This window comes from Anser cygnoides, chromosome 8 (genome assembly GCF_040182565.1).
Source record: "Anser cygnoides isolate HZ-2024a breed goose chromosome 8, Taihu_goose_T2T_genome, whole genome shotgun sequence".
Lineage (NCBI taxonomy): Eukaryota > Metazoa > Chordata > Aves > Anseriformes > Anatidae > Anser > Anser cygnoides.
In genome coordinates, this window is record NC_089880.1 from 33,000,679 (window position 1) to 33,015,683 (window position 15,005).

Below are 15,005 nucleotides of genomic sequence, written 5' to 3' on the forward strand. Positions count from 1 at the left end.
CTCGACCCAGCCCAGCCCAGAGCACACCAAGATCAAAATTACGGCCTCAAGAAACTAGTGTAAGAGACTGTTTGTGCCCCCAGCTCCGCAGCATCAGCACTTTGGTGCCCACGGAAAGCACTGACTTGTCAACAGCGGGGCTACGCCGAAGGCGTTGGGTCTTGTAGTGGTGCTGTCCTTCAAGCTGTACATTTGTCCTTCTGTCCTGGGATCCACACCACACGCATTATTCAACGTAACAAAATTCCCTCCCGGCCCTCATTTTGCTATCTCGAACGCAGCAATCTGGCTCTGGTGTGTCCTGCGTTCCCCAGTGAGCCCAGAGGCCCTCCCTTGGTGGCCGGGGGTCGCACACTGTGACCCTGTCACCTGTGGCCACCATGCCCGGCACCACGGCCTGACACCCGCACGTGGGTGGCAGCGGGGCTGTGACCTTCGGCTCGGCTGTCGGGCGGAATTAACTCTCGGGGCTGCTGGTAAACAAGTCTGAGTATTTCTGCACCTTGAACGGGAAACACAGCTCAGAGGATGCAATCTAAACCGTGATATAATAAATGCCAGATTAGAAATGGCAGAAATGGCAACCTTTTCGTAGGAATATTATGGGCAATGTAGTATGGTAAGAGGTATTTCATTTTTTGACTTTACTACAGCAAACATCTGATATTTAAATCATCTGCAGTTCACGACTCTGCAGATCAAGCATCTGGCTCTGATGTAGATTAAGTTGATTACAAACTCCTACCTTCTAAACTTTTAATTAATTACTTCATAATTCTCACTCCCATTTAATAAGGTCACCGAAATAAAGTTAACTGGATTATCTTCCACTCTTTCATCTGTTTTTTCTTTCACTGATGTAAATGGGGGCTAAAGACATTAGGCTTTTTTCTTTTTTTAACAATTACCTCAAATAATTTTCATGGTACAAAAAGGTCTAGCTATGCAGTAAGTAGCACTGACCTAAACGTGACCTGGAGGTCTCGCTACAGCTCTGTGCAGGGATTTGGTAGGCAGAAGTTCAATGTTAGGCCCTGCTGGCCGCCAGCCCACCAACCCCTGCCGGGTCTCTCCCTGGGTTTGCACATGGGGCAGGGATGGAGTGGCACCTGCTTACCTTCAGCTGCTTCATTGGTCATCTCACGGGACAGGAATTTTGTGTGCACAACATCTGTGGTTTAACCTGCGAGTGTACAACATTTGGACCAATGCAGCCCAAACTGTTTTGGGATCCTCTGGTAAAGTGCCAGTAAATAGATAAAAATGGAAGAGAAGTAACGGAGGCGGGATGAATTTATTGAACGTACGTGCCAAGGAAAAGAAAACAAGAACCATCCACAGGCTTAGCCAGGGAGGCTGGCAGAAATGCTGATTTTGTGGCTTGGACCTCTTTACCTTTCTGTGTTTTACTCATGGAAATTAAGACATCCTTAACCCATTAAAATGTATTTATTCTCTGAAACACTTAGATAAATTAGATCAGAAACTGTCAGCCCAAATAGCAGCGTAGAGGATATTCAAAATGAGAGCTACGGGATCTCTGTGTATAGAAAGATCTCACCAAAAAAAACGAGGGAGAGAGAAGACAGAGAGAGAGAGAAGCAGAGTTGGATTTACACAGCTTTTGAAGTGGAGGTTTCACAGCAAATAATTTTTCAGTCTGGAGTTTAACCTATTTGAGAGCTTATGATCAGACATAAGTCTTTATTCATTTAATTTACAACCCACTGCATACACCCCTGGCTCCTCCAGTTCTGCTATTTTCAGAAAGAGAACGTCTTCTTTCAGTGTTATTCGGTGGAATACAGCCTGTAGGGCAGAGGAATTTTAGAGGGCTAACTCTTTGCTTTTAAATTTTTCTTTGCTCCTGTTATTTCATGTGCTGCTCCAGATCTGCTGCTGATCATTTATTCACGGTGTAAATGGAAACCCAGCCCTTTGATTGAACGATTTTACTTTGGCTAAAGATCTGCTTTTCCCTTCATTTATTTTTCCCCACTAGCAGAAGTTATTTCTAATCTTTCAATACAAAGTCATGAACAATATAAAAGGGAAACATAAAACTGCCTCCATAAAATGTTATTATGTCATCCCTGTGAACCCTGTTCTGGAGGAAAGCACACATAAGCTACAGCACCAATTAGCTGTTTGATGTTTCCTTTACAGCCTCAGTTACTTTCAGACAGGTCTGTCTCCACCTCAAAGGCCGCATAAATCTCGCGCCGCACCTCCCGAGCCCCGGCACAGGGAAGGTGAAGCGAGAGCTTTGTTAGCGGCGCGGCAATGGATGACCCGGTTGGGACGGTGTGCGCGCAGCAGCCCCGCGCGGGTGCCGCGGTGCGGGGCCGGGCAGGTGAAGGCGGCAGCGAGCGCAGGGCTCGCAATTAGCAATTAGCGCACACAAACGGGCGCTGGTCCGAGGTGGGATCCCACCCGTGGGGGACGACCGGCCTGGCTCGCGTCCCACCTGCTGGGCACTCATGGCAAAAGCCCTTCCCACTGCACAGCTGGGAAGTATTAATATCTACGGTAATGCGTAATCAAAGTACGGGCTGGAACGGGAAGGCACGGCAAAATTATCCCTGAGATGGGGTGGGGCATCCTCCAGATGTAGGGAGGACACGTAGGGAGCTCAGCAGCTTCCCCTTCTTGCTAACTGCTAATGGCACAACACAGGAAAAAGTGAGTCGTCGGTGATTTTTTTCAGCTTTGTCTTGAAAATGGTTCCCTTGTTCTAGCTACGGTTCACAGAGCTGATACTTCTTTCTTACATAAAACTGAATTAATATTGAAGAAATTGAATATATATACAATTGAAATAATAATTGATGCTGTCACAGCTTCTTCATTTCAACCTCCCAGTCCAACTGCTTATAAATAAATCCGTCTGTGTTCCCTGAACCCCCCATATAAGCAGCACACATACAGGTCTTCACAGAACAGCTGCCTCTGAGGAAAAGTTGTAAAAATGACTGAGTGATGGCTTTCTGGCTGTCCTGATATTCTTCATGCCACAACTACCCTTAGCGCTTCCAAAGTTACAGTCTAACATACAAACCATCAGGGTCTAAAGGTCCAGCGGTTAAGAATAATTAGTCTGAGAAGCATTTCATACGTGTTATTTGTAAGGGATTTTGGTGTGCCATATGGATTAATAGAGATTGCCATTTCAATTCTTCTGTTTTATATTCATTGCTTTATTACTCATAAAAATGCAAAAGAAAATGTTAATGATGATTACACCAAAGACTAATAAATTAAAGCCTTAGGTTATACTTTGCATTTCTGAAGATATAAATGCAATCGCTTAATAATTATGCATATTTTAACTATTGAGTTATTATTTCTCTATATTTTTGCAGTTAGCCTAATTAATTTTAAGCTCCTGTTTATATGTTTTATAAACGCAATTAATTTCCAACTATTTTTTTAGCCCCTTGTGCGAGGGCATTAACTATTACAAAGATAATCAAAACTAAGAATTGTTCACCCTGGAACAATACTATCAATATTGCGTAAAGCTGACACCCCTGTTCTGCAGTGCTTGTAACAGAAAACCATCTCCTGGAAATAAATTGGCTTTTCTACTTAACAATATTGGGACCTTAGTCAGTACTTCCATGAGAAAATTGTAGTTTCGTTGAAAGAAAAACTATGGATTTTTATGTTACAGCAAAATCAGCTTACATTTGTCTTACCTTGCTTGTTTTGGTCTTAATGAACTGTGCATTTCTGTTTTTGAAAAACACTGCTTTACTCACTCTCATTTTGCTGACGAGTTAATTCTTGCTGCTATAACCGTGTTTGTGACGGCACACACCAGAGAAGACGCTCGAGGTGCTCAGACGAAACACTCCGCCGTTCACACAGCAGCGGGATGCGGGACACCTGGGCGAGAGCCCCGGGGGAGGACACCCGCCCCACGGCCAGGCTGAGGGCGACGGGGCAGCCAGAAGCCCCCGGAGCCGCGGCTCACCGCCGCACGCAGCACGGCCCCGGCACTGCTCCTGCCCAGCCCCGTTCCTATTTCTGAACACATCTTGGCATCACAAAGAAAGTGAGGTTGTTTCTGGCAATACCGGGTTTCAGTGTGGCAATGCAAAGGCCGGAAACCTTCTCTCAGCTCACTACGTGAGCACGCACCGACGCACGACGGCTAGGCTGAGCACAGTGCAGAACAACCACATTTTGAGCCACGCAGGAGACTACAGCAAACTGAGAGACACCTGCACAACACCACTCCAGGGAACAAAACTCCTGTACTTGTATTTTCCTTCTGCATTTTTGCCCTCCACATAACAACCACGTTCAGGTGTTTTTCATTAAACTGTGCGCTGAGACGGCCATCACGAGCTACAACAGAGCACGTGTCTGTTTTGAAATGGCCTGTTAGGACTCCCGGCTAGCCCCCCAGGGAATGACTTCAGCTGGGGTCTGCTCCCCCAGCAGAGGCTGCAGGTAAGCCAGGCAATGCCAGAAATTTTACCAAAAACAGGCAATCACAGCTAGCGTTAATTGCTGATCTGTTTAATACTAACTATTTGCTGGGACCTGGATCCAACTGTCAACATATATTCCAATTTTATGCATGACCAGTGAAGGGCAGGTAGACTTAAATTGATCAACGATTGGATTGCGAAAACATGTTCTATAAAATATATACAGTCTATGGCTGCATATATCCAAAAAAAAAAAAAAAGTGCTTAACTGGCTTTTCCCATCTATAAACACAGATTTTTCTAGTACATCTTCAATCACAATTTGCAATTAGTTTAAACACATACCTTGTACAGTTAAGTGCACCTGCATCGTTCTAGGAGTATGCTGAGTTTGCACAGAACAGGTGTAGGGACCATCATCTGTCACATCTACGTCCTGTATCTGCAGGCTGTATTCTCTTCTATTTGCTGTCGCAATTGAAACTCGAGGATCTACTGACCACTTATCGCTTCCAGCAAAAATAATACTTGACCGATTCAGCCAGGCACCTTTTGAAGCTCCATCTTCCAAGTAACACCTGGGGAAAAAATGTGAAACCATTAAATATGCAAATCTAAACATTTTCAAACACCATTAACCTGCCATTGATTTTTAGACTGAATAGAGCTACATTATCTTAGACTTGAACCTCAAAATACATGAGTCCTTTGTTAATTCGCAAATCATCAGAAACCCAAAAACCTATCTTACAAACAGGCAATAAACAAGTAAATCTTTCCTCTGTATTCTGCCTGCCTGATTTCCCTGCTGTGAGGGCTCAGAGCAGCACCAGGGAGCAAGCTTTGTTTTTTCCTGAGCTCAAGTCTGCTCCAGGGTCAGCCCACGAGGACCAGCCTTAGGCCTGTGCAGAACTACTGTCCTTCTCCTAAGACACAATAAACTTCTGCTTGCTTAGTTAAGGAACCAAAAAACTTTCTCCACCAAAAACTATAATGACACCTCAGAAGCTAAAAAAATGTCTTTTTCTTCTCAACAGAGAAGAAATTGCTAATTCATGCTCAGGACATCTTGTTCAAAGTAAGCGTGCGCTCCGTTAGCATGGAGTTCCCTGCAGACAGCGATGAAAGGAAAAGCACAGTTCTGCTACACATTTTTTAAGACATTAGTGGTATGGCAGTGACACAAGTAAGCGTGGTTTGTTTAAAACGCCATCCTTTAGCTTTTGCACAGTTATTGTTTATTAGCACAACTGCGTCAAACGTGGTGTTCTTTGGGGCAGAAGAGTCACCTTACCCAGAGCGCGGGGAGTAGCGGCGCCCTACGGTCAGACCAGATGCACCCCAGACAGATTCCTCTCTTTCTACATTGCAGTTCAGAAGTATTCCTCCATAAAGACTTTTTTTTGACTGAGTAAAAAGTGCAGCTGCAGAATGAAAATACATCTATCTGAAGAGTCTGACAGCATTTCGACACAATACCTCAGGGGTTTGAACACGGCACTGGAGATTGCGAGGGAATTGTGAGCTGAGTGCACCAGCCCCGGTGCCGCCAACTGTCCGAAAGTAATCAGTTGGAAAATACAAAGAACAAGGTGTATTGAAAAATCTAATCCGTAGCCCATTTCAGCATCTGTAGAATCAAATCCCAGTAGGACTATTAAAGGTCAGTGCTAATTGAAAATCTTTTCTGTAGATATGCAACCAAAAACGAAAACCCAAACCAACATCCTAGCGTAACGGCAGTACAACCTTCTACTAAGGTAATTAAGCCCTGCAATATACTGCTGTCGTCAGTATTTTGTGTTGTGCATTAGAAAACATTTGCAATTTCTCTCTAAAATAGCTTTTAATCTCCTATTGCTCACTTGCACACCGGGATGAGGAGAAACACAGTTTTCGGGATACTACAACGTGTCACTGACAAGTCCCAAGGGCAGGGCATCAAGCACAGTTACTGAAACTTGTAATAGCGGCAATAAGGAAGGGGTAAGAAGGAATAAGGAAGCGGGTAAGAAGCTAGTGAAGAATTCTGACGGCACTTCTCAGCAACTGGCTCTCAAGTAACAGGCGAACACCTAGCTGGGAAGGGAAGCTCGCGCCTTCCCCTGCCCGCAGCCGTGGAGGTGCGGGAGCGGCAGCACAGAGGCACAGATCCTGCAAACATCTTTCTGAAACGTCTGGAAGGAGCCTAGGGACACTGGTGATGGGTGGGAGGGCGGGAGGCTGGACAGGCATCCACAGGTACTCGGCAGTCCCAGGGGCACTGCGACACGCGCTAGGGCAGCGCTCGGGCAGTGCCGTCTGGGTTCCACCTGACTGCAAATAATGACGAGCAAAGGCTGTCTCGACTAGGGATGCACTCTTGAACTTCAGTCAGAAAGACGGTTTTTGTGAGCCGCAAGGAAAACGCATGAAGGAGCAGAGAGCCAGGAAAGAAAGCATAATGACGGGAAGAAAACCATTAAATACCAGCAAAGCACAGGCTGTACAAAGTACGGGAATACAGTGGGAACGCAAGCAGCGGAGATACTGCAAGCACCACCTGGCCACAGACAAGGAAATACTAGTTGCAAGAAGGGGAGGCCAGGAGACAGGAGACGAGACCTGAGCAAAAGAAATCAGAGCTAACTTGGGCAGCAAGCACGGGGACACAAGGCTGGGAGAAGCGTGCCCAGGAGGAGCGGCTCCGAACCGGAACGAGCACTGCCCCGCAGCGTGCCGTACGCACCAGGCAGAGCGCCCAGCGGAGTCCAGGGCAGGGAGGAGTCTGAACGGATTCATGGCTGAAAGCAGGAAACCGCAAATCCAGGGGCATGTTAAAAAAAAAAAAAAAGTACTATGTGACTGGAAAATAATAACCATTATCTACATTTAAGGAAATGGGGAGAGTGAATCAGGCAATTTTTAGGCTAACCACTGGGACCACAATAGAACTTAAGGCTTTAAAATGACTTCAAAAGTTGAAGGAAAGTAATTCAAAGTGCAACAGACTAATGGGACATTTTTATTTGATAAAGAGGTTCTTTACATGAAGGAAATCCAACAGCAGAAGATAATGCAATAAATCTCTTTGATAAAACATTAAAATAGTGCAACTATGGAAACTGTTAAATAGAAGAAAATGGTGATTTAGTAGCTTAAGCATATGGTGGCATTGTTTAAAGGGAAAAATGACATTCCCATTACGAATAAGAAACTAGAAGCATCGGGCTGAAATTCTTCACGAATGGATCATGAAAATAACTATTCAGTCATTTAATTAATGATCTCAACATGGAATCTGAATAGAAAGATAATTCTGATAGGAGCCGCGTGCGGCACGGGGTAAGAAATCAGTTTATATAGCAGGGAATTGGGATGTCAGAGGGAAGCATCGCTTTGAGGACAGAGAGCTCAACAGAAGCTTGTGAGTCCCTGCAGGAGTTTTGTGGGTTCTGGACTCATTCTAGAAGTGCAAGGAGCCGCCCTGAAATTCCTGCAAACGCTGACGTATTGCGAACCAACAGAGGGGAAAACGGGGTGAAACGGGGAAACCTCAGACGTTCCCAGGTATTTCTACAGCGCGTTTCTGCAGCGGCTGGGCGCGGTCAGTTATCGATGGGTGTTTCTGATGGTACGATTTCACTTAACGCTGGCGTTGCCATTTATTTATGTGTCGTTGTCCCCCTCCACCATGCAAGAAGGCGTTATCATGCCGCTGCTTCTCACCAAGACGAAGTCAGCCCCCTCCTCGCCCAGCACACAAAACAGCCTCACAAGTGCCCCGCTGCCTGGGCAGCTCGTACGAACAAATTAGCTTGGCTTAGGAAGAGAAGGGCTAATAAAAGTTGAGATTTATGTGTAAGAATTAACGGCAAAAGCGGGATTCCCATCAGATTTAAAGCGAGCCCTGGGACAGCGGCTGCTCTCCCGGCTGGGAGCGGCACGGGTCCTACCGACGCCAGCCTCCCGAGCGCTTTGCCCATGAACGCCGCCCCGTGGGTCTCAGGGCCGTCACGCTGAGGAAAGGCAAAACAGAGCAGCACAGAAGGCAACGTGGGACCTCTTGCTGTTTTATCTGATACACAAAAGTATTTTACATGCAATAGCTTTGTAAAACAAAGAAGCTTTGAGTATTAATGCCTGTACTCTCCTAGTGCAGGGGTGTCACGGATAGAGGTGAAAACCTGATAAACCCAGCTGCCTTTTATGCAGTGCTAATTAACAAAAGGAATGCAGTGTACAATTGCTGTGTAAAACATGAAAACCAAGCAATAAAGATCGAAGAGAGTTTTAGTTGTTGAGGAAGACTTTCAAGTTTGATGGAAAAAAAATCAAAAGGTATTTCTACAAATATAACAAGGAGAAACCATTTGGGGTTCTTGTTCAGACTGCCTGAGCGTGTTGGGTTGTGGAAGCACATCGGGTCCAACAGAAGATGATATTCAAAAGGGCTTGAAAACAGGTCCTTCCCCATACAGGCTCCTTCGGTACCCCAAAGCAACCTGTTCTCTACATTTACTCAGAACCCATGCATATTCCCTAACCCTGTGAGAATGAGATGCCGTGAAAATGTTGCACAACTTGGCTGAAATATTTTGCAGAGGATAGCCTCTGAATTAAATAGCAGCCAACGTGCAGTATTTTCCCAGTACGCACGCAATATGCAATGGATAAAGTGCATATTTACTCCATAGAAGAAGCAATCAAATGATTCATCTCAGAAATGTTTTCTAATCTAGCCAATTTAATCCCTTTCTGTGTACAAATCACTTCTCATTTCTGAAAATGCATTTATGGCTCCAAAGTGTCCTGCAGACAGCTTGGATTGCACATTCACCCAGACGTGGGACCGGGCACTGTAGCAAAGCTTCTGCTCTCCGCACCTCATTTCAGGGGAACGAGGGCAACAAATGAGAATTTTTTCCCCTTTAAATGAAGGACTGGTCTCTAGTTTTTCCATGCATTTATGATTTTCTACTAAAGAGCAGTCTTTCCACACCCCAAATATGGGGTGTAACCAACCGACTTTGTATGGATGAATGTTTGCAAAGAACCACCAGGAACGACAAAGCTGTCGCCTCCTGGGGGCAAGGAGTGGGCAGGAGGCGGCGGTGAGGAGTCAGGGGCCTCCCAGGGCAGCCAGCGAGAGCTGCGGGAGGTGTGGGCGGACGGGGCGGCGTGTGCCCACCTGCCCCCACGCCGGGCACAGCGGGGAGCTGAGCCAGGCCTTTGCCTTCGGACTGCATCCGAGCACTGGAGCGAAATGCGATAAACACCCTCAAAGAGGAGTCACCAAGCTAAGCTTTACGAAAAGCCTGAAATTTGGTTTTGCGCTGTGGGAAGATTTGCCCCGGAGGCTTGCAGACCTTCCAGGGACCTGGAGCACACCCACGAACGCTTTCAAGAGAGTAGGAGCAGAGGTTTGCTTTCACGCAACGCTACGAGGAACTGGGAGCCCCCACTGCAGTTCCCTCGGGATGAGCCTGGTCCTCCAGCGAGGAGCCCAACTCCTCAGCGCCGCCTGGGGCTGCTGCGCACAGACCGACCCCACGGCCGCCCACGGGCGCTGCCCGGCGCCCCCTCCCCACCTCTGCTCCCATTCAAACCCCCTCGCACCACGGCAGCACCTTCTCTGGTGCAAGTTTTAAACTCCATGCACAGCACCGATTATTTTTATAAGTTAATAATAGCATTGGAGCACAATTAAGGAAAGCGTAACAATCTTTACATAAAAGAGAGCTTTGCTCTTTTTACCTTTACATTGCTTGGAAAATTATCGATTAAATTACAGCTGAACTCAGAAGATATTTCTTCTATTTCTAAACTTAGAAGATCGGAAAAAAACAGTTTATTTTGTAACTGATGACGGTAATCAGAAATTCTCTACTCAACAAGCATAAAAACTAGATTTTAATGTTAGTTGTCATGCGGATGAAGGTATTTTACAATTTTTCTAATCATTATTAATGGGGATGATCTTCTGTAATTTGCAAGCACAGAAAAATATAGGCTCACCCAGTTTCCTCAAAGTTTTTAATCCTCTCTTTTTGACGCCTCCCACTTTCCTAGCTCTCCAGTCTATTATTTCCCAATAATGAAAACACAGACCTATTCATCTCCATAAGAGCGTCTCTTCCCACTTGTTTAATCAGGGCTGTGCGCGGTCCCTTCCACGACCGCCCCCCGAGTGCCGCAGCGGAGCTCGCGCCCCTGCCCTGCACGCAGCCTGCCCGGGGTGCGCACACGGCAGGCCTGCCGGACACGTGCCTGCCCGACACGTTCTTGTCTCCAGACAGCCCTAAATACGTGGTCTGGGGCTAAATCTGCATGGTACTTGGCCAGTACTGAAAAATTACAAAAAGTCTTCATTAAAGTAAGACCAAAAGCTACCATTATCCCCAGTCCTTGTGCAATTACTTACTTGACCTGAATCGCAAAGCCGCGAGGATAAGTACCTTAAATGCTGCCTTACAGACCCGTAGCTGAAGGCAGGCCCCGAACCCTTTGGCCAGGTGCCTCCACCCGGTGCCCCCGCCGCCCCGGCCCGCCGCCCAGCCCCTGTGATGGGGGACAGCTTGCGGCACCCCCTGGGGTGCTTCCTCGATAAATCCCCCCGCAGTAAGGCAGGCTGCAGGTCAGACCGCGAATCACTCGCGTGTAGGCTGGCTGTCTGACACCGGTAATCCTGCTGCGGTTCGTGTGACAAGGCCTGTCGCGTTTACCTAAAGTCCTGGAATCCTTTCTTTTCCCCGAAAAGCGAGAAGGATTTGACGTGAGGGATGTCTGCAGTTTGATGTAAGAGGTGCTTTGGGTGCCAACTCCCACAGCAGACGACAGCGTCCCCCTTCCAGCACCCTGCGGTGGGCGAGCTCTCGCCGTGGGGAAAGCAGGTGTGAAGCGCTTAATGGAGCTGTTATTGCTTACTGCAGCATCTCTTCTTCAGTGAAATTGGTTTAGGCATTGAGCTATAGCTGCTTTTCATTCAAAGAGAGCCTTTCTGCAGAACGCCTCTGCAAAAACCAGCGCTGCTGAAATGTCTCTGCTTTACCAGGAGATCGGCCTCGGGCCAAGCCGCAGGGGAGGGGAGAAACACGGGGCCGGGATCGGCCTGGGAGGACACCCCGAGAAGTAACATCTTTCCCCAAGAAGCAACATTATTTAGGAAACATGCAGATGTTAAAATATCCTGCAGAGGGAGACTGTTGTGTCGCGAATGGCCAGAAATCCGCAGACAGTTTCTGGAAAGTCTGATAAACAGGAGTTATGTAAAGCAAGGGAGATCAGCAGCTGCCGCGAAACAGCATCTAAAATCAGACCCACAAAGCTTGGTCTTGCAGCAACATGAACAGACCTAACAGATGTAACTTGGCTTTGCCTGGCACCTCCACTGTACGGCAGGTCCTTAGCTCTACGCTTAAAAATGCTTTCTGCTCAAAAAATATCAGCAGCATTCAGCCGGGATGTGATGGGGCTTCTGTACACAATGGTGCACCTTCCCAGCACACGCTCACCCCCCTGCGCTGAGCCCTCTGCCCTTTCCTGGCTCACAGCAAATAAAAACCCACTGCAGATGCATGTGCTACGCCTGCAACAGCACCAGACGGGCCAGCATTAGAAGATAAGTGGTGCTAATGGATGGAGTATAGATTTCAGTTCCTTTCCTCGCTGCAGCCACTGGTTCCCAGCAAACGTTCACGAACTTTGCAGCGTTCGATTTAAAGGTCCTGCAAACACTGCAAGCGCTGCTTCGGTTCCCCAGAAAGCCCCTCAGTTCTGCCCCCACCACACACACACACACGTCCCAGCCCCAGCGGGTCACCACGTCAGCAGGTCACCACGTCACCGTGTCACTACATCACCACCCCACCGCGGCCACCGCAGCTTCTGCTCCCCAGCACCCCTTTGGCTGTGGGGCCGCCGAGCCTCTCTCCTTCTCCCTCGGCACCCTGCTTCCTCCCACAGCCAGCAGTCCCAGCGTTCCCGTTGTGTTGGTGGTGGAAGGAGCTCTGGCTCCGTGCTGAAGTGGGAGCGTGCACAAACGGGCCTTTTTCCTCTGATCTTTGCTCTGAAAGTGTTCAGCTGTCAAATCACCGTAAGCTGTAGTCGGTACCAAACCCTTCCAGAGGAGGATTTCTTTCCAGGCTCAGAAGATGTTGTGTGCCTCCCCTAATGAGGACGGAGGTCTCCAAGCCCATCTCTGTCCACGTGCCGGGCAAGTAGGTGCTGGAAGAGAGGGGTCCCTCCAGAGCTGCTCAGGCAGGATCCCTCCAGGAAAATATCCTGCATGAGGCTGGGCCGAGCCTCCAGCCGGGAGCAGCCTCCCACCAGCCGTGCCCGGAGCCACCCTGGGCAGGCAGCACACTGATGCCTCACGCTGACACCAAACGAGCGAGCGCGGTCACAGCATCTGCCCCCTTTTAAGCTGAACACCCTAGACGCGTCTGAGACTTTTCTACCTGCTGTTTGCACCCAAGTAATTCACTTAGCACCGTATCAGCGCACTTACTGATAATTGCCTGCTTTAAAGGGAGGCGTTCTTCCACGCCAACCAGCCCCTGTCCTGTGACGCTCAGTGCCCATTACGCTGCCTTCCAGAGCAGCCATTTAGAATGGAGAACTGCAAATTCAGGCAGAAACCGAGATAATTCTTTAAATATTTGCTGACCCATGGACTTTTTCAAAAGGAATAGATAACCGCATGAGCGTTTCATCTGGCAAACTGCCTGAGAGAAATGGGGATTCGTGCTACCTGAACTGTTATGAGTAATTAGCATAATTAACCTCCCTGCTCTGCTCCTGTGCCACTTCCACCATTCCAGAGCACCGACACAGAGCTCGTAACGTGAGCACAGGTCAGTTTTTCTGCCCTGCAGAGGGGCACGACAGAGCTGCCCGGTGCCCAGCGACCTGCCGAGGAGACAGACGGTGGAGAGAGAAGGGCTGAGGGACAGCGAGCCCGGCCAGCGCCCACCGGCGTCGTGCCCCGAGACGCCTCAGGATGCTGTACCTGCCCCCAGAGAAAAGATGGAGTCACCTCTGCATAGGAAACTTCCTCATGGAAAATCAGCAGAATATAAGTAATAAGTAGCATAAGAAGACTTTTAACTGAAAGTATAATTTGGTGGCTTTTTTTTTTTCTGTGAAACATGTTTTAATCATTCTCTAAAAATATTTTCCCAATCAAGGGCCAGAATATCTGCATTAATTTAAACAGACACTGCTCTAATTCAGTGCTTATCTGTTTCTGTGCTAAAGGGTGATTTTAGGATATAAAGGGTGATTAAATAATTAAATATTAATTAAGGGATTAAATAATTAAGGATTAATTAAAAGATTAATTAAAATCCTTTAGGACTTTAGGACATAACAGGTGATTTTAGGAGTGGTAACTCTGGGATGTATGTGATGCAAAGGCTGTATTTTCAAACCAAAATTGATAAACCAACAACTTAACTCCTCTTCATGGGGCCCTTCCCGTTTTCTCCGTAAGCAAGCGGACGTCAGACCTCCGGACACTTGGGAAGGAGCCGCAGGAACCAGGGAGGTTCCGGTCTCCTCCGGGGATGCTCCAAATGAACTTCGGCAAATTCATTTTTTCAACCCCAAACAAGCTCACCAAGAAGTACCTCTCCTCCTCCTCGCTGCTCGATCCGCCCTGCCGGCTGCTCTCGCTCAGCACCCCCAGCACCCCCGGGGACATCCTGCGCCCCCGCCTGCCCCCGGAGGCAGCCCCGCGCCTTGGGCGGGGACAGGGAAAGCAAAAGCATCCCAGCTGCCAGGATTCATCTGTGGCTGGGTTTTTACGTATATATTCCCACCCTTTTTCTCAGATGTTTTCATATCAAAATGAACAAAAAATACAGTGTAAAGCTGCGAATTATTATTTTTAATTACCTCACGGAAGCACAGATTTTCTCTTTGAAGACCCAGAAACAGCATCGACCAAGGTGCCTGGTTCTGACAGTCTCGGTTTCATTTTCAGTGAGTAACTCCTGGCTTAGCCATATTGTTTGAAACTTTGCAAAATGCTGGCTGCCGCATTTGATATTTATTAACTCCTACAGCTTTGTGATACAGGAACACGCACTTCCCAAAATTAAGAAAAAGAATTTTCCCATGCAGAAAAGTCAGTAAACAATTTGCTGCGTGGTTCTGTCCTCATTATTCTGCACTATTTCTTAAGGGAGAGGAGCCTTTGAAAATTTGAGAGCCCATCATGTTTGTTTTACAGCAATAGATAAGTCAGCTGTTTCTTCTGATGGTGAAAGCCAATCCAGATGGTAAATTCTTTCCCTGCTTTTTGCCACATGACAATGAAACACAAATTAAAGGAATGAAAAGCAACATAAGCTCTGAGACCATGGATCTAGGCAAAGGATCTTGCCTAGAGAATGAGAAAGCATCGGGTCTATGAAAACGCTGTGTTACTTTCCAAATCTTCCACATCACAGCATTTTCTTCAAGGATTTTAGCATTCAGAAATATACAACGGAATTAAAACAGCTATGATACTAATTAACTACGGTTAGTTCTGATTCAAAACAGATACATCAGTCCTTATTTTTAATGCTAAAACAAAACAAA

At 47.2% G+C, this 15,005-nt stretch overlaps 1 protein-coding gene across 4 annotated transcripts in view; it reads right to left on the reverse strand.

Moving 5' to 3' along the window:
- NEGR1 (neuronal growth regulator 1) overlaps nucleotides 1–15,005 on the reverse strand; it is a 299,901-nt gene that overhangs the window by 140,636 nt on the left and 144,260 nt on the right. For 3 of the 4 annotated variants that reach the window (XM_048061956.2, XM_067001684.1, XM_067001685.1), the window contains one exon: nucleotides 4,785–5,017. In XM_048061956.2, the coding sequence (XP_047917913.2) occupies nucleotides 4,785–5,017 (233 nt within the window). Of the gene's footprint in view, nucleotides 1–4,784; nucleotides 5,018–14,047; nucleotides 14,137–15,005 lie in introns of those variants that run through there. The other variant, XM_013193093.3, reaches the window with a different exon arrangement.